Source organism: Dreissena polymorpha, chromosome 3, assembly GCF_020536995.1.
Source record: "Dreissena polymorpha isolate Duluth1 chromosome 3, UMN_Dpol_1.0, whole genome shotgun sequence".
Lineage (NCBI taxonomy): Eukaryota > Metazoa > Mollusca > Bivalvia > Myida > Dreissenidae > Dreissena > Dreissena polymorpha.
The window spans coordinates 96,984,270-97,012,173 of record NC_068357.1 but is presented as its reverse complement, the minus strand read 5'-3'; the positions used below and the strand labels follow the sequence as shown (position 1 = coordinate 97,012,173).

Sequence of the window (27,904 nt, the reverse complement as noted above, 5' to 3'; positions counted from 1 at the left end):
TTCAATATATGAGCTTTTATTCGTATCCTTTATTTATTTTGATAGAAACGTACAATGAAAATCGTAGTGTGTTATTTTAGGCTTTAAAAATTATTTCATGCCTTAAAATCGTTGAATTAACGTGCGGTATAATCTCCTAAATAGCAAATACAATTGAATGCATTTTGTTTTTAAAGTGACCTCAATGTCACCACTTGAACATAAGAAATAGTAAACACTATACATGTATTCCCGGTAGGCCTTCCGGCGTTTTCGTGACATCCATGTAACTCCTTTAACATATAACCGATCACATTCACCGGCTTTGGTTCGCTTCATGTTTTACGGGTGACTGGTTGGTTACTAAAAGCCCGAAAGGCCCGGACTCCGTCTTGTTTTCTACTATTATTTTATAAATGGTACTCTATCATGGACAGGCATTCATTTATTATATACACCAGTTTAAAATCAACTTGATAGTCTTTTATAAGGATTCGTGTATCTCTTTTTAGCGTAGCTGTCTTAGGTGCGCTTAGACAAAGACCTATGCAATACATTCTATAGGTCTTTGGCTTAGACCTAGATTTATTTCGATAATTATATGCATTAGTAACTATGGAAGCCAAAAAATACATCAATCTTTATTATATCCTAATTTTTACCTTACAGATTACATCTGTGTTTGTTGTTACTTTTATCATACTATATTATCAAAATGTATATTATTTTCGATCATTTTCGCTTACTTTTAGAATGTTAAGGTTTCGTTGAATCGTAGAGGGCACTAAATATACCATGATTTGTATGGCATTTGATGCATTAAAATGGACCATAATCAAACGTGAACTGTTCACTGATAATATCAAGTTTAGTAAGTTATATTTTACATTAACTTCATGTTTTTTACAAGACAATCAACGCCTGCTTCGAAGAAAAGCCGATATTGGCCCTTGAGTGGTCATTGTCGGCACGGAAAATATACCAACACATACTCTGACCAATTTTTATTACCGCTTCAAATCCGATGATGAAAAACGCTAAAAAATACAAAGCAAAATTCTCTTTGAACAAAACCTGCCACAACATGCTGTTTTAGTTGAAGTTTCGAGAATATAGAGGCCATTTTACAGAATATTATCATCAATATAAACGTTATTAATTTAAAACAAGAGGGCCAAGATGGCCCTAGTTCGCTCACCTGAGAGGAGTCGGTTCATTCAATCTTTACCAAACGTCAAACTTGACCTAGATATTGTCCAGACAAACATCCTGGTCAAGCTTCATCATTATTGAACCAAAACCCTGGTATATGGAGCGATTTTGTTTTTGTAAGATTTGACCTGGTGACCTATATTTTGAGTAGACCCCCCTTACCAAACATCAAACTTTGCTCACAAAAATAAATATTATGACCAAGATTCATAAAATCTGAAACAAAATTGTGACCTCTAGAGTGTTTACAATGATTTTGTATAATATAATGAAAATTTGGACAATCTAAGGGCAATAATTTATGGCATCAATTATGTGCTATATATAAACACAATCTTTTCACCAAGTTGCATGATGATTGGGCAAAAAATGTGACTTCTAGAGTGTTCACAAGCTTTTTTAACTATATAAATATAAGAAAACTGCCCCCCCCCCCCCCCCCCCCTTGGCAGCCATGTTATTCAACTGACTGGAACCATTTTCAAACTCAACTCTCATATCAAGGAAACAAATGTTCTGACTAAATTTCATGAAAATTTGGCCAAAAATGTGACTTCTATAGTGTTCACATGTTTTCACAATATACATATAGAGAAAAATGCCCCGCCCACTGGCGGCCATGTTTTTTCACCGATCTGGACCATTTTCATACTCGTCCGAGAAATCAATAAAACCAATGTTTTGACCAACTTTCATGATGATTGGGCAACAATTGTTACTTCTAGTGTTTACAATGTTTCTCTTTATCCAAATAAGGAAAACTGCTCCGCCTACTGGCGGCCATGTTTTTCAACGGGCCGGAACCACTTTTGACCTCAACCAAAATATCATTAAGACAAACATTTTGACAAAGTAACATGAAGATTGGGCATAAATGTGACTTCTACAGTGTTTACATGTTTTTTTCTTTTTTTGACCTAGTGATCTAGTTTTTGACCCGGCACGACCCAGTTTCAAACTCGACCAAAATTTCATTGGGACGAAGCTTCTGCCCAAGTTTCATGAAGATCGGACAATAAATGTGGCCTCTAGAGTGTTTACGAACAAATTTTGACGGACGGACAGACAAAGACAGGTCACAAAAGCTCACCTGAGCAATCAGGTGAGCTAAAAAGATATACGGTGTTGATTTTGGTTGGAGTTGGTGAAAGGTAAAGAGTTCAATGAATGAGATCAAAGATAGCGAATGTCTTTTTCTGTGCAGTTCTTAGCTGCATCACACGCTGTACAGGATGTTACGCAGAGTTTTCGCGGCTTATTTTACATTATTACATATTGCTGGTCATAAACTTATCGATACACAACAGAAAACCAAAAGAAGAATGGAAGTGAAATTAAAACATATGAGTCAACCGGCCACACGCGAAGTATCCGTACATATTAAAATATTTATACGCGCATTCTTCGAAGAAACCCGTTTTAGTGGTTTGTCAGGCATTGCTATTTGATTCGATATTTAACAGTATCGAGAATCATCGCGCTCATGCTTAATACATTAGTCAATATGGTGGAATAATTCTTGTTAAAATAATATGTATCATAGTATTGTTGAAAACACATTAAGAATCTATTATTGACATGCCATAATTATATCGCTGAATATCTTCATTTAACATAGTTCTGGTCTAAAGAAAATTACAGTTCACTTAGTTCACGCGATATCGTCTATATTATATAACGATTATTCTACTGGTCGCGAACTGACCCTGATACCTTACGGGTTGGATGCAATGCATTAAAGTGAGGCCACGCTTCCACTGCTGGAACGACGGCTTGTTTAAACCTTTATACTCTTACACGTTAAATGTTCAATTTCGAAAACAATTTTAAATGGTTTGGCCAAAACAAATATCAGGACAGGGAAAAAATATACTAGTACACAGACAGGAATATGGAAGTAATTACTAAATATGAGAACATAGCCTTTAAGTAAAAACGCTCTGGCGCTGGCAATCCTCTGAAAATAAAAGGTGCACACACAAACAGTATTGATGTCAAGAGTTGAGTGTAAAACTGTTCTATCTATCAAGACTTTTCATTAGAGATAAAATTGTTTCATGCTGAACACGCAGTAAAACAGTGTTACAAAGATGCGGTCATGTTTCCAATGTTCTGGTGGTATGCTCAAATCAGCCAATGGAATAAATGAAGTGTATTCATTTGTGTCTAGCCGCAGGAAATTTTATTTGAATTGTATTGGACACTTACAAAGGTCAGGTAAGGTCAAAAGTGACGTAAAACAGCTACGCCGAAAAAAAAAGTAACCCTCACCTGGGCTCGAACCAATGACCCCTGAAGTGAAAGTCTATCGCTTAGACCACTCGGCAATCCGTGATCATACAATGAGTGATGTATTATATACTTTATATAAGCAATCCTGGTAGTATCACAAAATGTAACAGTAACACAAGAACTCTTCAAATTATTCAATCGTTTCGCGATGCAACGCTTTATAATTTTCAGGTTTTTAAATCGTCAAAAGATGCATATAATGGATATTTTAGAGAATGGTTAATGTTCAGTATTATTGTTTCCTCACAAATATCATTACTACAACGAAAAATTTGCGAATCTGAAACATTTTTTTATTATAATTTTTTCAATTAACCAAAACGTGAATAGGCCCCTTTAAAATGTTATTACAGGTAAATGCATTCCCTAACAAAAACTGTAATATTTGGACTAACAAGAGCACCGCACAGCGGGTGCCAATGCTCAGTTTTAAATAAATGAAAGCTTGTCAGAAGATTGATATTAGAGGTCACAGTGACCTTGACCTTTGACCCAAAAATGGGTGTGGCATGTAGAACTAATCAAGGTGCAGCTACATATGAAGTTTCAAAGTTGTAGGTGGAAGCACTTAGATTTTAGAGCCAATGTTAAGGTATTAGCATGGCAGACGAAGAGCTGGCTATGACAATATCTCGGGTTTTCTCCGAAAACAGCCGAGCTAATAAAAATAACTATAAACATTGGGAAAAGCTAAATAAATGTTCCTGCCTCGTTGTTCAACTCCGAGAGATCTCAATGCCAAAAAGCGCTACCATAACACCATGCATGATTTAGTATTAAGACGATAGCATAAACTCTCTGTTAGTAAAACATGATTTTTGTAACATAATCAATGTGTACAAACATATGTCAAGACACCGTATTGTATTTTATGTTCAATTGTATTAAATATTGGGAAAACAGTCATATTCCATTGGTCCATCTAATCTTGCACTGTTAAAGTCACAAGCTGGAACAAAAAACAACATAACATTTCTTACATTTTTAATTGTACAGGGTTTTTTAAATACACTTACTACAGATACAGTCCCTTACGGTAATTGAAATACATTCAAAGAATCAACGCATCAACACAAAGTAGCACGTGATATTAAAAACAATATAACCATAACATGGTGAAAATATTTTAATATTTCAATTCATTTATATATCTCAAATATGAAGACTATATTCTAATTCATTGAAATTGTTTCCCAAAAATGTATATGTTATAAGAGTAAAATAAAACTACACATACACTAACAATAACTAAACTAACACCTATAATTGACAATTGCAGCTGAAAAATCACATTTACAAAATATAACACAGAAAACATGTAGAATATGCAAATTGTATGCCCACTATTGAAATATAAACTCAAATTCAAACTATATTTAGTTTTCTCTTGTCCATAATAAGTAGTACTTAACATTCCACTACTAAAATCAATTTAAAATAACTAATCATACGATTTTACAGTCTTTGCAACATAAATTCAAAGAAAATAGTATATTGCATATAACAAATTCATTAACAAAACATGATTAACATTGCAAGCATTGACAATATTATTGTAGATTTAAAGGACACATAAGGCCAACTTTAATTGCTATGACAAATTCAATTAAAAGAAGGACAAATCAAAACACTGGCCGTAAAATCGTCATGAACTGGTTTAGTATTCTGTTATGTTTAATGAAATACCGGTATACATTTTATGATAGACTAAGAGAAGCATCTGGCCGGATTACTGTCAAATTAAAAATAAACAGTATACTTTCTTATGAACACTGATATGTCAAAACATTATGTCAAGACTCATATGAGGATAATTCAAGATTTACAAGAGCACCGCATAACGGGTGCCACGCTCGGCTGCGGGTGGCTATGACAATACCTCGGGTTTTCTCCGAAAACAGCCGAGCTAAAAATGACAACATTCTTTGAAGGACAAAAAAATACTATTTGTAGATGGCTTTTCACATTTTTAGCTAATGCTCTTGATTTTATAAGCACTACTCATGTGAAAAGCGTTTGTGGTCTTTGTGGCCCTTTTCCTTTGAATAGCGGTCTCTTGCTCGTTTTAACTGGTTTTTAAAACGTTTGAACTCCAGCCAAGTTGGTTGACTTTGCTCCTCAGCGTCATCAGATGAGGAACTTTTGTCGCTACAATCTTTCGAAGATTTTTTTGAATGGCGAGACGAGTGGTGACTACTAGATGATTTTGTTGAATACGAACAAGATGGCTGCTCAAAATCATTGGTAGCCCCACTGGTGGTAGAGTTTGAAGACCCCCCTTTGCAATTTGATTTATTCAGAACACTTATACTTCCAGTCTCTTCTAAGCAATTGTTGCTGTGCACACTGTGGCTGGAGGATTTTCTAGAGCCATGCTTCCCTCCAGATTTTTCTTTATGACTCTGATCACTATGATGCTTGTCCCTCTCAGATTCTGTTATGGATATTAAATCATCCTTTGTAGAATTACTTTTTCTGTCTCCATAATATCTTCTTTTGGAATCTGAAAATTTTGAATGTGATTTCTCACTTTTTATTTCTCTGCTTCTGTGTGATGTGTCATGGTGATTTAATGTTTTTTCAGAGTGTTTCAATACTCGATGCTCATTAGAATGATTACCAGTTCTTTCACTAGAATGGCCGTCAAGTAAGCTATCTGATTTTGCCCTATATGATCTATGGTGGGATCGGAGTCTAGTATCTTCACATTCCTTTTTGTTGTCATGATAACTAGTCCTCTTTCTCAACTTATCACATTTCTCTGTTTGTTGTTGCTGTTTGGCTGAGCTCGCAGAATATCTTCTTGAGCGCTGATGATTCAAACTAATACAGGTTTGCGACTCCGAGTCATTTGAATCACTTTCAGAATTCTCTTTACTATGCTTTTTATTCTCAAGTTCACAAACTTTGTGCTTTCCTTTCCTACTTGACAACTCAAAGTTATTTGAATGTTTTTTACCAGATCTGTCCTCATCTTGAGGTAACTTTCTATCGTCCATTCCACCACTCTGATGAATGAAAGGGCCCCAATCAGTACTGTCTGTTGATTTAGTCTGAGATTTCGCTCTGCACTGATTACTGCTTTTCGTTTGATTCTTAGTGAATTTTAATTTCTTAAACTGAATTCTTTCTGGAACATTTTCCTCACTTGCCTCTGTTTCAACCCCATTACAAGACAGTTTCTTTTCCCCAAAATCATCATCGCTTTGGTCGGAATCACTTTGCATGATTCGTTTACGTAAGTTATTCAACATTTTCACTCTGCGCTGCACATGGATCCTAGCTTCGTCAGCTGGTGTGGAAGTAGAGGCCCCATCCACCTTCTTTGTTGGCAGCGGGACATTGATGCCACTAAACTCTCCGATTTCTACATTCAAACTCGAAACAGAAGACGTATCACTGTCAGAGTGATTGGCAGTCGTCTCCTGTGTAGCCCCATGAATTAGGTCTCGACATTCTTTCATACGTCTTCTCAAAATTGTCTTCATCTCCTCCTTCTTCTTTCTAACAAGTTCACTCAGCCTGTGCGCACTCGCTTCTGAACCATGCATGTTGTCAGCAGACCTCGCACCATCAGCACCACTACTTTCCATGGTACGCAAATTTTCTTCATCCTGATTGTTGTTATCATCGTCATTCTCATCCCCACTGGCTGTTATGTTCGAGTACTCCTGTTCCGCGTTTTCCAGCGCCCTGTTCAGCTGTGGGAATCGATCATTGCCTTCCACAGCCTGAGAGGCCATAACACTCGCAAAAGCAATCGTAAAAGGGCTGTAACTGGTATCTGAATCGGGGAAGCTGTTGATTCCCGCCAATGAATCGTCGCTATCGATGTCTGATTGAGACAGCTGTACAATACGGCTGTACAGTGCTTCCTCATTGCTCGTCATGGACTCATCCGAACTCCATCCATCCAATTCTCGTTGGACCAAGGAATCAAAGAAGGCCATCATTCTTGGATCTTCCTCTGTCGACTCGTGACTGTAGTCGTGGGAGGTCAGGTAGCCGTCCCTGAGAACCAGATTGATGTACTCTTCATGGGAATACACTCTCCTCTCTCTGGCATTTGTGCCGATCTTTTGTGCCTTAGTTGGAAGATCAAAAGGGCTCCAGACCTTGAAAAAGGAAAAAATTGCAAAAAAGGGTTCGCAAATTCGTCAAACATCAATTTGCATTAAGTAATCATGCAAATAAATGGAATTAAGAGCAAAGTAATTTAAGATTATTTCACAGTACACTGATATATCTGGACGAGTGCACAGCTGACAGACCATATTGGACAAGTCCAATGTGAGTATGCCAGATATGTTTTTGTAAATTTTTGTTAAATTTCCGAACATTCAATAAAGAACATTTAGGAAGAATGTTCATCCTATATAGTGGAATACTGGACCGCACAAATGGTATGAAAGACAATTGACAATAATTCTCGTCTTGAATAAGTTGAACTCATTAATCTCTTCAATTAAAGATCATAAAATACATAGAAAAGAGAGCACTTAAAATATTATGCACATAATGAAATTAATCCAGGATCAACACATATAATTTCTTGCACAATTGTGAAACAATGATGATTATTGCAGGGCTTGCTATATGCAATCCACTTAGTATTATTATCAAGAGATTGCCAAGCAATATTGTCCCCTACCGGTGAAACTCCACCATTGGAGTAAAAAAACATTTTTTTATTTGTTGCCAAAGCAAACCAGAATTCTTGACATAGGAACAAAATGAGATGACATGCATATCGCCATATTGACATCTATCCATGTTTCAAGTTTCATGATTCATGATTCAGGATGCAGAAAAGTGTGATAGACAGACAGACTGACTGACGGACAGAGCGCAAACCATAAGTCTCCTCCGGTTTCAACGGTAGGGGACAAAAATATAATCGCTAGATGCCCAGCTGTATATTTCATTTATTTCAAAGAGATACATGTATTCTTCATTAAGCTTGAAGACTTTGTATAAAGTTACCTTGATGATTTTCTCTACCCCAGATGATATGATGATGTGGTTTGATGGGTTAAAGCGCACTTGATTTACGATCGACCTGTGACCACCCAACACCATGTGCGCACTGTTGATGTACATTCCTAGAAATATACACCATTTAAACATGAAAGCAAAATTATTATTTAATGAAAACACTAAAGTCATAAATAAAACCAAACGAAATACCCTCATTTACTATTAACATCAAGTTCTTTGGACAAAACCCCCAAAATGAAACAATTTAATTGCACTTAGAAGACCAGAGCCCCAAAAACAGGCTGTGACATCATAAACATCTATACAGGTATTGTACAGAAAATCTAGATTATTTGATTGCCATTGGGTATGCGGGCCCCTCATGCTATTACTTGTATTAGAAATATTATAAATCTTCATCAGTAATGTTAAAACTACTTTGCCATCAGGTTGCCTTTCGTCCATTAAGCACGCCTTCTAATTCAATGTACGACAACCCAGCATCCAAATATCGTAGATGACTAGAAGGAAATGTCACTTAGAATGGTTTCTTACAGAATGGTCAATAACTGCTATATAAATTTGCCATTAGATCAATAACTGTAACACATGAATGACTTTGCCAGGAGTTCAATAACGGATATACATGTACTACTATAACCCGAGGTCATTAATGGTTATATGAATTTGCCATGAGGTCAATAACTGTTACATGAATTTGCAATGAGGTCAATAACAGTTATATGAATTTGACATCAGGTCAATGACGGTTATACGACCTTGCCATTGAGGGTAACAGTTATATGAGTTTGCCATGAGGTCAATAACGGTTACACGAGTTTGCCATTGAGGTCAATAACAGTTATATGAATTTGCCACGAGGTCAATAACGGTTATACAACTTTGCCATGAGGTTGCCTCCTGATCATTTACTCTTTTCTCAATAGTGAGATATTGTACATGAATGGTAGATGTCACTGAATATGTAATCTTACTTTCAGACAAGTCCTCTGGTACTGCCCACATGTACAAGTTGAACTCATCAGACCCAGACAGAACATACTGAAATACATCAATAGATCTACCATGTAGATTGGAATTCACAATGTTTCTATTGCTGTAACCAAACATGCCATCATGTTGTTACCCAATAATAAAAATTTAAGGGCATTGTGTTTCCTTAAATATAAACACTTACGACACAAAAGTTAACATGGGTATATCAAATGAAGGATTCATGTCCTAAAGTTTCAAAGCACTTAGAGCTTATAGGGATATAAAACTACCTGGTAGATGTTCCGAAAAAAGTTTCCTTCTATAATTTTTTTTTTAATTCAACCATAAGTGAAAGGAACGTAATTGTATAAAATGAAAAAGTGTGCAATTTCATACATAAAAACACCATAAGAGAACTAATAAAGAAGGAAGATTCAAATGAAGTTTGAGACATTTGTCGTACCTGATCATTTTCCCCTGCAAAGCTGATGCTCTTCATGGTACAGGAGTTGTAGTATCCGGCGTGATCAAACTCACACAACGGCTCATTGCTATGGATACCATACATGACGGGGGGCAGTCTACGGCGCAGCGCCACCAGCCTGTCTCCCCGCTGATTGAACCTCACGCTCATGCTACTCTGCTGCACTAGACTTCCCCCATAGCGAAGCAGGCAGCTGTGAAACATGATCAGAGTGACTGTAGAGCCTGGCTACCTAATTTTGTTGATTGAAGTGATTTAATTGACCATTGTAAATGTTTGTGAATCAATCATTGAGTTTACCAATCACAGATTTATATTTGTTTTCATAAAAAACATATGGTTGAACCATCCAATCAATTGACTAGTGTAATCTATTCATAAAAAACATATGGTGTAATCAAACTAATGGAAGGCGTGACTGTAAATTTGTGTCTGCTGGCTCATTGCTCAAGTTGACGATGATAATGATAATGAAAGCACTTAGAGAACATCAACAATCATGAAAGTCATGCAAAATGCTATAATCCAAACAGTATAACTTGGAGCATACGCTGTGTACAATTTCCTAAAGTGAACAAAAAGCAGCAATACCCTAGCATGACAGCTTTGAATTACAGCAAATACAGTCTTAATAATAAAAGACATACTTACAATATTAAATGGTGGAAAAGTGCTTTAAGATAAGTAAAATGTCTGAAGCACATTAATTTCTATTAAATGAATTGTTGTGTATAATCTCAGTAAGTAACTAAGGCATTTAAATAGAATATAATTATGTAGAAAAAATAAATATAAAAAACAGAAAATGTGAAATGTACAATAAAAGCTTACTTGTTGTTCAACTTAAATGTTTCAAAACATTAGTCCTCACTTTTATACAATAATAGTTAACAATACATTTTCACTAGCAGGACCATATACATTTAATACTGTATTCTTAGCAGATGACTATGTTGGAATTTATTAATATGCATCTTGAATAATGAGAAAAATACAAATATAAATATATAAAAACATCTTGAATCGCCACTCCCACCTTTTGGGTTTCCGTACATCCCAAAGCCCCACCCCTTCCTTGGCATTGGCTGTTGCCAAGAGACGAGGTTCTACTTGGTTGTACATCACAGAATGCATAGACGAGGTGTAATTGGCCAAGCAGAATGGATCTGAAAATGTTATTTGTAATTTTTACTGAATTTTTAATACCCATTTTGTAGATTGGTAGAGCTACATTTATACTAACAATAGATCACAAAGAAATCATTTAAGGTTTAAATCAAGCATGGCCTTCATAATAAATGGACTTAATGGTAGTCTCAGATGTTAGATATTTGATGTAAAATAAAACCATACAATTGAGCATATATAAGTATAATACTAACAAGACAATTGCCAAGCAATATATGTCCCCTACCGGCTCCACCATTGTCAGAAATATATTTTTTTTTATTTGTTGCCATAGCAACCAGAATTTTTGACGTAGGAACAAAAATTAAATGATGTGCATAATGTCCTTATTGCCATCTATTCATGTTTCAAGTTTCATGAAAAAATATTAAGACCTTTTAAAGTTATCGCAGGATCCAGAAAAGTGTGACAGACTCACAGACTGACCGACTCACCGACTGACGGACACACAGAGCGCAAACCATAAGTCCCCTCCGGTGAAACTGGTAGGGGACAAAAAAATAAACAAGAGCCGTTCCAAGACAGCTTGACTTTTCTTCTGCAGTAACAGCATAATGTGAATGAACACAAATTAATATTCGTTTAGTCAAGTGATTTTCTTTCAAAGTTACTGTTTAACCTGCATTTTATAAGTAAGGAGCATAATTCTGCTAAATTGCAGGTAAGAGTTATGGGCCTTTGTCAGTGACCATTCATAATAATTCTGTAATCATTTGCAAAGTTTCTGAACAGAGATATAGAGTCATAGAATTAGGCTGGTGAAGATATTTGTAAGTTATCACACGTTGTACACACCTGCACACGAATCTCTGATATCGTATATGAGAATACGACCATCGTCACAAGCACTTGCGAACACTGAAGGGTTGGTGGGATCCGGACTCAAGCCATATACAGCATCCTCATGGGTGAACACGTCCTTAGTTTCCCCGCTGTGGAGAAAATGGAGAGTATACAAAAAGTAAACAAAAACTAGAAATGTGTCACAGACAAAGATTTTTTCTGCTGTTAACAAAGACAAAGAATCTTGATTCGGCAAAAAATGATTGCATTGACTATTCCTCTCTTTGAGATTATCAACATATTAGGTAAGGTCATTCAACTGTTAAAAAAATTGAAGGAGATTCACCCAGTATGTAAGGAGGGGTTGACACGCAATTTTGGGACAAAATTTTGTATAAAAGAAAAACATACAAAGGGCCCAAATTCTGAAAAAAAATTGCTTCGGACACATACTTTTTCTGTACAATCATTGACACAAAGTCATTGAGGGTTACTTATCGGTAAAAGTTGCGGCAAGATCAGTCCATCAGCTTAAGAGGAGTTGAAAACACAAACATCATGCTACTATATATAAAACAGTGGACAAACTAAAAAAGGGCCATGATTCTGACAAAACTTGTAGCAACTCAATTACCTTCCATTAAAATCATCTACATATTACGTCATAAAACTGTGGACGTTTGAGCACAACCAACCCAGTAGTTAAAGAGGACTGAAAAGCACAACCTCACATTGTGGAAAAGGCACATATCTTTGCCAAAAAATCAAGCAGCCCAAATTCCTTTTCCTTTAAACATTTGCACATAAAGGCAATTAAACTGTGAACGTTTGTGCGCAATCCATCCAGTTGTTCAAGGATTTTTTTTTAAACAAGCTACGGGATGTACTTACCGACATTCAGTATTGCAGTAAAACAATGCAATGCTGAATGCCTCCCTCTAACTCCATCAAGGCATATAAAGGTTAAAACAAAATGAAGGAATTGAAATTAGCAGTTCTCTCAATAATAAATGTTTGTTTCTAAAGCTGCAGATTATGTGTTAAACAAGAGCTGTCACCATAGGATGACATATGCCCCCTTTAAACGCTTTGATAGAAGTTATGAGCATTTTTCGAAACCTAAATACTAAATCCTTGAAATGCACTAAGTGACCCAGTGACCTAGTTTTTTACACGGCATGACCCATATTCGAACATGACCAAGATATTGTCTAGATACAACTTCTGACCAAGTTTGGTAAAGATCGGATGAAAACTATTTGAATTAGAGAGCGGACACGAAAAGTGTGACAGACTGACAGACAGACAGTGCAAAAACTATATACATGTACCCCCTTTTCTTCGAAAGGGGGCATAAAAAACAAAAATGTCAACTAGAAATATGTGCAAAAGAAAGGAATATCCCTGCAAATCAAGGTTTGTAAGATGAACTTTTATGCATCCTAACACTTCAAGACAAACATCCGGAAATTACAATTTATTTTCCTCTTTCATTTTTCAGAAAGCCAGAAGGCACCCGCATAAAAGGTTAACATTCAATTCTTAGTTTAAACTGCAACTAAATCAAAACAGCAAGAAAATTTACAAAAAGTTATTGTCATACTTACGTGGCAATATCATGAACAATGACCTGTTCATCATTTCCTGAAACAGTATATAGTTTGACTTAAGTTACAAAGACATTATTTCTGTGTGTTTAAAGTGTATTTCCTAAACTTGGAAAAGCTAGGCAATTATAATTGACCTTGGAATGACTTCCCCTGGTAAACCAAGTATTTGTTGTCATGTTATGAAAGTGATTGTACACATCACTGGTCAGAGGTTTGCTGAACTGGCACAAGTTTATTTTAGATATTTACTACTTTATTACCCCCCCCCCCCCACACACACACACACACATACGCCAATCAAAAAGTCAGACCTCATAAATGTGTAGTGGAATTCAAAAAGCAACAGATGATCTTTTGATTTATCTTTTCAAACAGATATAACAGTTTAAATTTGTGCATAAGATTGTAAGGTAAATTAAAAACACTTTTTTGTATATTTGAGTCTAGCTCTGGGAAAACATGGTTTTGTCCTTGTGCATAAAAGTGTCATCCCATGTTAGCCTTTGGAGTCTTCACTTTATGCTAATGCACAAAACCCTGTTGTCCAAGAGTGTGGCCCATTTATAATAGACATAAAAATGACCTTACCGCCAGAAAACAATGTGGAGTTGGTGATATCGAAGCCAATACAGAATATGTTACTGTGATGTTGGCCTTTCATGGCCCGGGGTTGGCCGATGTCTGACAGGGCTTTCTCCACATTCCATACCAGCACTCGCCTGTCGTCACCTCCTGACAGAAAATATACATATGTGATCGATAATTTTGTTCTTTAGTTTCTATGCATAAATGCATCTTTCTTAAGGCAGTATTTTTCTTTACCTAATACATTTACTTTTCTTTAACATATGAACAGATGACCTGATAAAGAGTTTTAAATTATTTGTTAAGCAAACATTAATTTCATTTACACCATTTATTCCATTTCAAGAGTATTGCCTAAATTTGTGTTCACAGAAGATGTTTGTAAAACATGAATTTGTATACCCCCCTCCCTTGAAATCTCATGGCTTTTTAATGGTATACTTTCATAAAGTAGCAAACTATGAAAATCAACACATGATGTAATGAACTATTTTGAACCAGTTTTTGTTAAAGTAACATTACTACTCAAAATCAACGAAACTTTCGTACAAAATTTCGTTAAATAAAGCTAAACAATTAACAGAGGGCCAAGATGGCACTAGTTCGCTCACCTGAGAGGAGTCGGTTCATTAAATCTTTACCAAACGTCAAACTTGACCTAGATATTGTCCAGTCAAACATCCTGGTCAAGTTTCATCATTATTGAACCAAAACTCTGGCATATGGAGTGTTTTTGTTTTTGTAAGATTTTACCTTGTGACCTATATTTTGAGTAGACCCCCTTACCAAACATCAAACTTTGCTTACAAAAATATATATTTTGACCAAGATTCATAAAATCTGAAACAAAATTGTGACCTTTAGAGTGTTTACAAGGATTTTGTATAATATAATGAAAATTTGGACAATCTAAGGGCAATAATTATGGCATTAATTATGTGATTTCGCTCATAATCAAAATTGACTGAGATCTTTCAGCAACTTTCATAAAGATTGCTTGAGAAGTGTGAATGCTAGAGTGTTTACAAACCAAATGTGGACGAACGGACGGCGAACAAAGAACAATTCTAAAAAGTGTGTTTCACTGATCTGAGCCATTTTCCAACTTGTTCGAGAAATCAATAAAACCAATGTATTGACTAAGTGTCACGATGATTAGGCAAAAAATGAGACTTCTATAGTGTTCGATCACAAGGTTTCTCTCTAGTTACATACGGAAAACTGCCCCCCATCCTGGCGGCCATGTTTTTTTACAGATCGGGACCATTTGTGAACTCATCTGAGATATATATAAAACCAATCATTTCACCAAGTTTCATGATGATTGGGCAAAAAATGTGACTTCTAGAGTGTTAACAAGCTTTTTTTACAATATAAATATAAGAAAACTGCCCCTCCCCCCTGGCAGCCATGTTATTCAACTGTTATTTACCATTTTTTAACTCAACTCTCGTATCAAGGAAACAAATTTCTGACCAAAGTTCATGAAAATTGGGCCAAAAATGTGACTTCTAGAGTGTTCACATGTTTTCACTATATACATATAGAGAAAAATGCCCTGCCCACTGGCGGCCATGTTTTTCACCTATCTGGACCATTTTCGAGCTTGTCCGAGAAATCAATTAAACCAATGTTTTGACCAACTTTCATGATGATTGGGCAAAACTTGTGACTTCTAGAGTGTTTACAAGGTTTCTATACAGCCGAATAAGGAAAACTGCCCCGCCCACTGGCGGCCATGTTTTTCAACGGACCAGAACCACTTTTGAACTCAACCAACATATCATTAAGAAAAGCATTTTGACAAAGTTACATGAAGATTGGGCATGAGATGTGAATCTACAGTGTTTACAAGTTTTTTCCTTTTTTTGACCTTGTGACCTAGTTTTTGACCCGGCACGACCCAGTTTCGAACTCGACCGAGATTTCAATGGGACGAAGCTTCTGACCAAGTTTCATGAAGATCGGACAATAAATGTGGCTTCTTGAGTGTTTACAAACAAATGTGGACTGACGGATGGACAGACTACGGACAAAGACCGGTCACAAAAGCTCACATGAGCAATCAGGTGAGCTAAAAATCATTGTTCCTTATGGTCATTGTCGAAATTTCAACGCCAGATGTGTTCTGGTAAAATAGATGTTTGTGGATACAACATGCTCGTATTTATTATGGTTTTAACATGGTACCATTTTAATGTTCGTGTTTCGTATCAATAGATATATTCGCAGGAAATCAACATGGAATTTATTGTGGTCACAAATAAATAAAAACGAGCATTTTGTATCTAGAAAAATCTATGTAATCATACAAGATCTAGCGTTGAAATTATGGCTATTGCTATAAGGAACACTGATTGTTTAGGTGTTAACTTTATTTTACGAAATACTTCACGAAATTTGTGTTGATTTAGAGCGTTATAGAGACTTTAACATTTTGCGCATAAGGATGGAATTTTAATGCAAGAGCTTATATTACTTATGACAGTAACATAATTTATCGAATTTCCAATTTATTGTAAGCCGTGATCACAATAATATATGTCGCGTTCTGAAAATACATGTGGACGTTTTAGAAAGTGTGTTTTGGATTACAAAATTTGTATTCTCATTTGGGAATTCAACAAAACATTTATATTATATTCAGTGCCTTCCCCAGGAATTTGTTCAGGCGCCCCGGGGGTGGGTTCGGGAGGGGTGTCCCCTCCCGACGTTGATTTTTTTTTTATTTAACGTGTCAATTCACGTTCTGTGGTGCGTTATAACTCAAAGAAAAACAGCGTCAAAAGACGTCATTTGGTGCACTATGACTCTTCAAAAAAATCCCCCAGTCATTTAAAAATATTTTTTTTTATTGTTTAATTGTTTTAAAACTTTTCCGCACAAATAGTAAAATCTCGACTCGAACGATTCCCCAATACATCCGTTTCAACCCGACTCTATTACTGTATACTTACTATTTTTCAAGTTTCTATTTATTACCCGATAATCCCGTTTATTCCGTTTTTATCAATCTCTTTCTGGTAAATATTTACGATAAAAGCTTTCAGTTATTTCTTTAACACAAACCTTGCCATTTTTTAAGTGACTATTTATAGATTTAATGAAATATTGCCTCTGAATATGCGTCAATCCCCTGACCTGTTGTGTGCTTGTTAAAACGCTCAATACACGTCATTTGTATGCAATAGACGCGACGTTGTACATGCTGCATAATTTTCGCGCTCTTTTTAATTGAGAAAAAGATTCGACACAAAATAAATTTGCACTGCTTATTTGAAGCAAAAATATTTAACGTTGCGGTAACATTTACATTCGGAAGTGTGTTTCGGATTAAAAACGCGTTAACATCGACTTACGGTAATGGGTTTCGGATTACAAATTTAATTATTCCCATTTGAGATTTCAACAAATATTAACCGTTGCGTAATAAATTCAACGATAATTTGTTTACACACTTTACGAGTCGAATAAATGTTTTGACGGAATTATGCATGAAATTCACGTTGTCCACGAGGATCACGGCCGGTTGCCATCATCAGTCTTCTAACTATCGATTATCGGACGAAACATTTACAAGTGTGCGTAATTAATTCAACGAAAATTTGTTAAAGCGCATTACGTGTCGAATAAATGTCAAAAAAACGAGGTGAATCAGTTCTATAAATGGACATGTTGAAATATACATGTTCTGGAATTAAATAAATTGTTATCACATAATTGTAACCGCTATAATAATTAATTGTTTACCACTTGCAATTAATTTCTCGTATTAATTATGAGTCATAGGTAACACTTGTTTACAGTAAAAAGGTGTGATGATGATGCCCGAAACCGTCTTTAATGTTGTGCACTGTACTAATTACCGGTTTTATATTACTCAAATGGTACAACTATTTGCTAATCAAGCTGCGATAAACTCTTATTTCATGCCCGACGTCAATCAAAAATAATGGTCGATAGTTAACCCCGCCCCCATAAGCATTCGCGTAACCGATTGGACGATGAACTTCACAGTTTGACGACTGGAAAGTTACCAGATACATCCTTGTCAGCATTTAAATGACCGTGTAATGTTAGAATAATCGATACGCGCGTCATGCTATTCTCTTATCAGTGGATTATCCATTACCCCATGTGGTGTTTATAGCGATTACTTGTGAAAGTAGGTACCGAGTGCTCTTTTAAAACAGGGAATATTGATACACTGATAGGGAAACCTTGATTTTTTTGGACAATCTCCACTTTCTTTTACTGAAAAATACACTGATCGGAAAATTTCAAGCGCCCCGGGGACTCTGATTTCGAAATTCAAGCGCCCCGGCAAGGGGCGCTTAAATGGCCTGGGGAAGGCACTGATATTAATAATGGATTCGAAATTTAATTCCAATATAAACTTTTTTAAACGCTTTACATGTCAACAATGTTTTGATTATGCATGAAAAGCACAATTTCCAGGAGGATTACACCCGGTTGGTGATAACATTGGAAATATAACTGATTCCATATAATTGAATACTCCGGATAATTGAATAGTCGGACGTGACAAATGAGCTATTCAATTAAGCGAAATCTACTGTATTTGATGTAGCCTAAGTCGATAACAATGCCAAACAGATGTCTTATATTTATACTGTTCCAAATTTCAACATAAAATTGTCAGCAAAAATAGTGTGCTGAAACATTGTAGTGTTTTTTAGGTTGCATGCAAAGGATAATGTCTGTAGACTGACATTCAGGCAAATTTAATGTGTTTTTCAAGTTTATTCATGGCTTTCCTTAATTGGTAAGGAACGACATCTGTTTAGTGATGCACACTGAATGACTGCGCTGATTTGCAATTTTGTTCATGAAGGGGTGCATATGGACTTCCAGAGCTGTCATAGCAAAAATTATCAAAGGAGTCTGGGACAGAGCTCAAGATAATTTTTTCAGCCGAGGGGTATTTCACTCATGAAATTTTGTATTGATGAGTAAAATCAAAATCTGATCATATTAAGGAGTATTTATGTTCAAAGGATCACAATCAATAATAAATTTTACATGTAGTGTTAACTCGCTATAATAAGCAGTCGTGTACACAATAGAGCAAAGACTTTTGTTTTACACAATGTATTTAACAGTTGTTCTGTTTTTTGCCCTTGGCTTATAAGCAGCCATTTATCTCTTTTTCCGTCTTGATTCGGCAAGCCACTGTTTAGCACACACTGTACAGCCACGATCAAAATCTTCTATGCTTGGTCAACACAACTTGTTTATTATATGTGTATTTCGGCTGCCATTTAAAAAGTGCTTGAAGGAAAAAGATTTTTCACATGAGATGAACAGATAGCAAAATTTAAATGCTTGAAGTTGGGCGATTCGGGTTTTATAGAATGTGATGTCTAATGTTTTCACCATATGCGTATATTGATTCACAGCAATGCAGCGGGGAGCCCATTGTGTCAACATCGGCCTTTATTGTGGACCTAAATGCATACATGCCATACGTCCCGATCTCGGCGGGACAGTCCCGCTTTTGGGCCCTTTGTCCCGCCATGAGACGATTTGTCCCGACATTCGTAAAAAACGATGTAAGGTGTATAGGTTCCCAATAAAAGTTGCTATTCAAGCTCTGTTTCGCTAACACTTAACACCGCTTATCCCTTTATTGCCCCCCAATTAACAATCCGATTCTACTTATCGTGTGTACCAGTGTTGTTTATGACACCTTATCAGCGATTTATCGGCTAATTATTGATTTCATCAGGCATTCACACAATGGTGGTCTTCAAGATAGTGGTCGCTTATTGCTATCGATAGTTTTATTATAATAAAATAAATGTTGAAAATGTGTTTATTTTGTATTTGTTTGAAACGGTTTAAAAAACAATTGTTTTGTAAAATTAACGCTACGTCATAAATGAGTCTTTTACATTCAATGTTTAGTTCCAATATAGCGGGATATTCCGAATGTGCAATATACCAAAATCGCAACAAACAGTCCAATAAGTGATACCCATCCTGTCTAGTGTAATTGTAATAAAAACAACGAGGTGCTATGCATGACAGTTTGACCCTACTCCAACTAAGCTAAAAACAACGAGGTGCTATGCATGACAGTTTGACCCTACTCCAATTAAGCCGCGACAATTGACAAGTAACAAACTGCGCATGGACACATGCTTAAAAAAACATCGCAACAAACAGTAAAAGAGTTACCCATCTTGTCTTGTGTTATTGTAATAAAAACAACGTGTTGTTATTCATGACAGTTTGACACTACCCCAATACAGCGCCTGACAATTCACAATTCAGTTTAATCTGTGTATATAGGAAGAAAACAAAATACGGAAATGTGTACGGCCGCGCATTCCGTGTGTAACTGATGTAACTGTTCGGTAGATAGTGTACTGTAACCCGTACTTTCAGTCAACTGGATAGCCTCCCCTGCATTAATGTTTGCCATTGAAATTAATATAATGAGTTTTGTTGTCGTAATGTTCTAGATTTTGTACTCTTAAACAGATGAATATTATCTTCGTTGTTTGCTATTGTCTTATTTAGTAAAACTGTTATTGTTATGTTTTAGATTTCATGCTTCATATCAGATGTTTTATGTCCTGAATAAAAGTATCAAGAGTTTTTGTTAGTACTATACTGACTATAGTAAAGGTGGAATGCAGCGATTTTCCTTGTCCAATTGGGAAAAGTACCCGTACCGGTCCAATTGGGAAAAATTGAGTCGTGAAAACCTCAAAATTGGGAAAAAATCAGGTCGTGAAATCCTTAAATTGGGAAAATCGCGTCATGAAGTTTGGGTCTTATTGAATACATCATACAGTTCATACTTAATTGAACATACCCATTAAAAGAATCATTTGCAGGCATGCCTTAATGACCATTAAGTAATTAAGTTGAAATAAATAACAAAATATTATAAAGAACACACAAAATCAATTACAAGTTGTTTTAATCTCTTGTTAAGCAATGTCTCTGTCTTTCATTTTTTTGAAAATTTCAACAATCTTTGATGTTTGATCATCTATCAGTTGCTGGCATACCTCTCTGCACAGCATCATTAGTGCTGTCAATGTGTCGTGTGATAGACGGTCCCGATTGTTTGTGCAAAGATTGTTCATTAGACTGAACACCCTTTCCACAGAGGCAAGGTTACAAACCGATATAAAACAGTACGCTGGCTGCCTGACAAAAGAACCGGAAACAGTAACGACACTATTGATTGCACACGCTGAATAATAAAACCCCAAATTAATCGAGCGCGTGGTTACACACAACTATAAGATTTTCTTTGTTCGCTCGCCGAAAGTTGGGTTTTGTTACAAAAATTTCGGTCGTTTTGAGAAAAAATTCGGACGTCGATTGGGATTTTTTCAGATGCCGATTTGGGAATTTGGGAATTTTTGCTTGATTGGGAAAGTACCGTTTACCGGTACTTTATAAAGAAGGAGGAAAATCGCTGGAATGATAGATCGTTTTAGGTGTCCTGCTTTTTGGTCAAATGTCCCGACAATTTTTTATGGAATGTCCCGCTTTGGACCTAAAAAATTATGGCATGTATGCTAAATGAAATGATTCCGTTCTGACTGAGGAGTAAATTAGGTCGGGAAACACGTTCTATACAAAAATGGTCATGTCCCTAAGTTTTAACCGGTGTTGCAGGGGTTCCACTGGCCCAAAAAAAGTTGTCGCCACTTTTTCGCAGCGCGAAACTGTTAGTTATTCCGACCTTATTAATTATGACAATCGTCTAAGAAACCTTACAACATCAATGTCATTGACTATATTATTACTTTTAAAAGTATGTAAATACAAAAATAATAATAAGTAACTTCATAAGTCTTAATAAGCTTTATTTATACATAAAAACATTGGTTTGCACAAGATAAATAATCACATATAACCAAACATATCTAATAATGCTAACATCAATGGAACAGTATGCTGCATAAATTTTTTATTAAAATTTATTTAAACATACAATCACACAAATGTACATCATCTGGAAGGGAGAAAAAATTCAAACATCAGTAAATAAAGCCTCTCAATTTAATTATTAAACAGTTACATTTCAGAAAACAAAACATCTAAATTTAATTGTTTAATAGTTACATTTGGTCATTTGGCTAATATGATGCACATAAACTGAAAGGGAAAAAAATGATACACATCTGAACGACAAACATCTCAATTTTAATTAACACCGCAGTATATATCGTTACAATCATTGATCTTTGTGCCAGTTTGTCCTAAGTGTTACAAAATTGAGTGTTCTTTATCATAAAAGAACTGTTAATCCGATAATAACCCCCATAAAACTTGGCAATAGCAGTAAAAACTCCGACTGTAACACTTTCACGCTTCCGTGATTTCAGTGCACTCTACACTGTAGGTCGCTTACATCATTGTAAATCAATATTTACAACTGACAAACGCTGGCTGCTTATGCTCGGTCGCGTGCTTTTCGACTCGCAGTACATTTTCGGATAGGATTTTACCGATTTTTTGAAATTCGCCACTTTAAAAAAATTAGAGCCACTTAAAAAAAATTAGCGCCATTTGGCGCCAATGGCGATCGACAGCGGAACCCCTGTGTTGACACAATGACGGGAACCATTCATGTTTACATGATTTATTTGCATGTATAAACGGCTAATACGCATTGAAATTGCACACGATGCGTAATCCAAATTTAGCCAGGAGTTTTTTTACTCAAGAAAATTTTAAGTCATGCGTATTTTCTGTTTTTGCATGAGTATTTTACGCAAATAGGCATCTTATCTTGCCCTCTGGTCTGGGAGTCTGTTTATAAGGAATTTTTAAAAGAATGCACAAATTATTGATAATATAAACTCACCTGAGGCAATATATTCCCCAAGGCCATTGGAAAACTCGATTGCATTAACACAACCAAAATGTCCGGTCAGGTCCTTAGTTTTCAGCTTACTCAGGTCTGCATATTTTTTGGTAAGAAACGCACTTCCCACTTTTACATAATCGTTTATCGATCTGCGACTCAGCAGTCCAATCAACGAGTGATTAAAACTTGATGACATGTTAATCCGTGCCATTTATGCGTTACTCTGCACACATGTCAATACTTCGAATGAGGGCAATTACCGATCAAACATTAATTGTATGCCTATGTTTTGACATTTCTGTTTTGGGCGGAAGCGGAAATGCATGTATAAAAAATATATGTTTCGTAAATTTCGCGTGACAACTTATTGAGCGGGATTGGACATTTGAAAAAAAATGACGCTGAGAATGCTTCTGTACATTGTGGGACAATAATAAAATGTCTTGAAAAATAATTGTGCATAAAAATGTCCGTTTAAACGTTAACTGATAAAAGATGTTTCATCGAGTGAGTAGTTTTCTCTTTGGTTCGGTCAAAAGATTTCTCAATAAAACATCATCAAAAAATGTTTGTTTTGGTTTATTTCTTACCATAAATAAAGTTACTTTTACGTCAAAAATAGAAGTTAAGTATTCACAAAGTTATATTATTAATGAAAACTGCCGGACCACCATTGATGTCAGCTTAAACTCGTTAATTAGTTGCAATAATCCAACTCCCAGCTATTGACCCTCCGTGTCGCCGGGAGTTGCAACTGATAACGGCTTTTTCATGTAAAATCGCCGCCCATATTACAGGCGGCACTTTAATCGGCAATTTGAGCCACATAAACTATTTCCTGACATAAATAAACACACACAAAATAATAAATATTTCCCAAATGCGCACATTAAAACAACGTACGTTATTTGGTGTGCTCGCAGAATAATGATATTAATTTTCAAGCACGTTAACTGTTCATGGAAATGTGTAAGTATTTGCAATGGACAACGCCGTGTATTCCGAATTTGAAAATATGCGAAAATGATTCATCGATTATCTCCGGAATCCTCCGCAAGAAAGATCTCGAGTCCTATCAACCAATTATGCGAGTCGAATCAACCAATCGTGCTACACCATCTCCGGAACCTCTTCAAGATAGATTGAAGCGTCAATTATTCGATTTGATTACGTTTTCTAACAACTTTTTGTTTTGAGCATTTCTCCACTCAAAAAACGCATATTGATGTTCATGGTAAAGTGTATTGTGCTACGATTGTATTAGTAATAGGTTGATTGAACTCGATTGTATAGACATACTTGAGACTTAATTTTTTTGCATGGAATTTGGTTTCATCAAGAAAAACTTTGAACTGGAGGTACATGTATGCACTCATAAAAGCTCAAAGCATTCAAGAAGCACTAACTCGTTAGTTTGTGATCGATCATCAGCTTACCAATTACTTAGAATTACTACTGTATACTGTGTTATGTTTCATGGTATTTATGAGTTGTTTTACAATTAAGTCGTTGTTTTATTTAAGTTACATTCTAATGACTTTTTATACGGACACAGAATGCCATGGTATCTGCATGTATTGATACAGCAGCCTACCGCGGCACCAACCATCACGAGGCCTCTCTTTTCTAGGGAGGCACAGTGCGATGCGGGTGGGGGTATAACATATACATGTGTATTCAGCAAAAAGCAGTACTTAAATACTAGTTAGCCGGTTCGTCGCACTATCGCCGCAAGCCATCGTTGGACGCGACGTTCGTGATCTAAGCTAGGTTTCTTGATCGAATATATACCATGCTTTGAAGATCCAGCAAGCCGTTGGGTGCAGTGAGATTTATGCATATATGCACACATTCTACTTCGACCCGCGACTTGTTTATTTTGAAAAAGAAAGCAAATAAGTGTGGTTACTGTGAAAAAACAAAGCCTTATGTTGTGAAAGTAGTTCCCGAAATCCGTCTAAAGTGACATTGTTGCCTTTATTATCATAAAACCATTTTGTGTTTAGCAATACCAATGACGTTACTTGGACTATCTGCTTGTTATCAAACCTCTTGGGACATTGCCATAGTTGTTTCATTCCATACATCGGATGTACTGGGGGAGGGGGACATTGCCACATCGTGTATTTCTTCGTTCATTAGGACCGCCCACATTATGTGTGGACCCGCCTTGTGGTCCAGAACTTCTACCTAATTGACATACAAGGCTCACGAAAGTTTGGACACATTTTTAATCCTAGCGGAAATTTACAGCTATTTAGTTCTTTAATTTTTCAATTTTTTGATGTGGTATATTGTGCTGTTCGGGAGGGGGGGGGCAGCCGGTGTACCCGGAAGGAAACCCTAACTCTCCGGTGTGGTGACCATCAGCAAAACTCACATGCTTTCGAGAACGGGGATTGAACTCGGGTCCCCTAGAAGAGATGAGCAATACATATCAACCGATACCGGTGTAACCATTTGTCATCTAGTAATGCCTCGAAACATTAGACTATGGACACCACATATTTGTATATTTGAAGGAAATGATTTTAATTTACATGTTTAAGTCCAACAGAGCACATAACATTAAAGTCACCCTGTGTCCCCACGGTAAAACCGGGTCTGCATCCCAAGAAAAAGGATGGGTATGATGCGATGGCAGCTATCGTTATGACAATATTTTACCGCTATGGGTCTACCGTACATTCTCAATTGTTTTGAACATTTGTGTCACTATTGCAGCGCTGCCAGAAGGGTCAGTGACCGGAATGGCGAATGTCCGGGTTCGAGTATGTCCGAGCGGGCATACGTCAGCCAATTAAAATATCGGGATAACATACAGTATGTCCGGTAGTGTATGATTCGCCTACCGAGTTTATGTGACGCGGCCATAATGCCAAATTTGTTCTCATTTATCCGCACAAGAACGCACGAATATGTGATCTCAGTCCCCAGGACACGGCGTATAGCTTGAAATTGGAGATGTAACTACAACGTCGTCTCAAGTTTCGTGGATATTTTTGAATATTTGAATTGTATAACAAGCATTAAACTCTCTCGTTCATTCAGGTTAAGATACTTATATATAGACAATGTTTTGATGCAGAAAAAATGAATCACATTATTTATTGTTATTTTCGATGATAAACATGTTGAACCAGAATTTTTTATAAAGATTCCACCACGAACAAAACTGTCGATGTTCTGGTTTGTTTATTTTATATTTTACTTTATTACACACAGTTATTTAAATGCCTCTTACCAGTGACGAAAGTAATTAATGCTTTTAGAGGAAAATGCGACAATGATGACAGCTTATTTTCGATGAAAGTTTGACTGTGTGGTTTCCATTATAATCCAATAAGCTTTAGACTGTCAAATTACACACACTGAGTATTAAAAGCCATACCTGGAACTTTCGTCTGTGTACTACGGACCCCGACAATTAGCGGTGTTAACGTTTCCCAACAGTACAAATCATTCTGCTGATGAAGTCAGTGGTATACAGACGAAAGCTCCAGGTACGGCTTTCAATACTTAGTCTTAGTGTGTGTAAATTGAAGGTCTAAAACTTATTGGATGACAGCTTATGTTGCACGAATATTTAAAAAAAAGAACACGTTCGAACGCGAAAATACATGTAGCAAAATTCACGCTGAACACAGCTGCATGACAGGCATGTGTGTGACCCCTTCCACTCCCCCGCCCATCCTCCATTTTGGTTGCTTTAGAGGATTATGTGTTTTTCTTTGGGTACGATTGCTGGTTAGTTATAGATAATCACATATCTTTTTTAACCTCCTTCAACTGTTAAAATCCTTTTTGAAAGGCATATACAATACCACTCACAATGCCGTCATAGAACACTGATACACTTTGAACATTGAAACTCACACACACACGGACACATTCATAATCTTTGCGGTCTACTAGGGTCGATATATAAAATTTAATTGACTTTATTTTACTTTAATTGTTAAAATACTTTTTGAAAGGAAAATACAATACCACTCACAATGCCGTCATAGAACACTGATAGACTTTGAACTTGAAACTCACACACACACGGACACATTCATAATCTTTGCGGTCTACTAGGGTCGACATATAAAATTTAAATGATTTACTTTAATTGATTATTCACATACAAGTAGAAAGAATCATAGCAACTTTAACGACAATATCCTGCTAAAACAAAGCATTTTAAATATGACGCAATTGCGACCATAACACAGTGTCACAGTTTCGGAATAATCCGCGAAATGTTATCACATAATAAACCGTGCTGATCAAACAGCGCATCATTTTACTCAACCTGAACATGGTTCTGGTATATGTGTTTCACTGAGATGGTTCTTACCAACACTCAACCCGTGTATCCAAGATCTCATTTGGTAATAGGAATGTCCAATCGATTGGCTTTTATTATTATAGAAAACTCCGAACGAACCACGGTAATTATGTAAGCTTTATATGTATGATTGGACGATTTGCAACGTCACGACGTAATTGACGTTATTGCCGTTAGAAACGCATAAAGCAATACAAGAGAACAGACGCAACGTCACATCGAGAAATATTTAAATAAACAAAATTTATTTAATGCTTTCCGGTGGTTTATAGAGAAATATCAGTGATTTAAAACTGATAATTTCACTGTTTCAAACAGTGAAAATTATCAGTGAGAATTATCGATAATTTTCATTGTTTACTGTGAAATGACGTCATTTTTTTGACGAAATGACGTCATTATCCCAGCAAAATTCGTTAGCTGAACTCTTGAACAATGTATATAAACACATATACTTTGGTGTTTGATTGAGAGAAAACATGTGCATTACCTAGCGTTTTGTCTTAATCCGACAGCTAAACCAATGTTAACAAAAAAGAATAACATTACCAAATCAAATTTTGACTTGTCTGTGTTAACAGTTAGTTTCCATGTGTCACAATATT

The 27,904-nt window shown here is 36.1% G+C and overlaps 1 protein-coding gene across 2 annotated transcripts; it reads right to left on the bottom strand.

The window, feature by feature from the left end:
• Window positions 1-4,455: 4,455 nt before the first annotated feature.
• LOC127875440 (DDB1- and CUL4-associated factor 5-like) lies at window positions 4,456-27,445 on the bottom strand. 2 transcript variants are annotated; one of them, XM_052420501.1, is made up of 9 exons: window positions 27,309-27,445; window positions 14,110-14,253; window positions 13,519-13,555; window positions 11,924-12,060; window positions 10,977-11,106; window positions 9,920-10,133; window positions 9,456-9,522; window positions 8,467-8,585; window positions 4,456-7,598 (listed from the first exon to the last, which is right to left on the bottom strand). In XM_052420501.1, the coding sequence occupies exons 1-9, from the start codon at window positions 27,337-27,339 to the stop codon at window positions 5,481-5,483; spliced, it is 2,997 nt and encodes a 998-aa protein (XP_052276461.1). In that variant the 5' UTR covers window positions 27,340-27,445; the 3' UTR covers window positions 4,456-5,480. The 2 variants fall into 2 exon arrangements, with proteins under 2 accessions (XP_052276461.1, XP_052276460.1); XM_052420500.1 differs by lacking the exon at window positions 27,309-27,445 and adding an exon at window positions 22,964-23,282.
• Between the last annotated feature and the right edge of the window lie 459 nt (window positions 27,446-27,904).

Bases quoted from the DNA above. Each gene is read 5' to 3' on its own strand.
- LOC127875440 (XM_052420500.1), bottom strand. From the start codon at position 23,177: ATGGCACGGATTAACATGTCATCAAGTTTTAATCACTCGTTGATTGGA. The intron at 10,134-10,976 runs GTGGGAGTGGCG...CATGTTTCACAG, and splicing joins GATGTACGGAAACCCAAAAG to CTGCCTGCTTCGCTATGGGG. The intron at 9,523-9,919 runs GTACGACAAATG...GATGTATTTCAG, and splicing joins TTGCAGGGGAAAATGATCAG to TATGTTCTGTCTGGGTCTGA.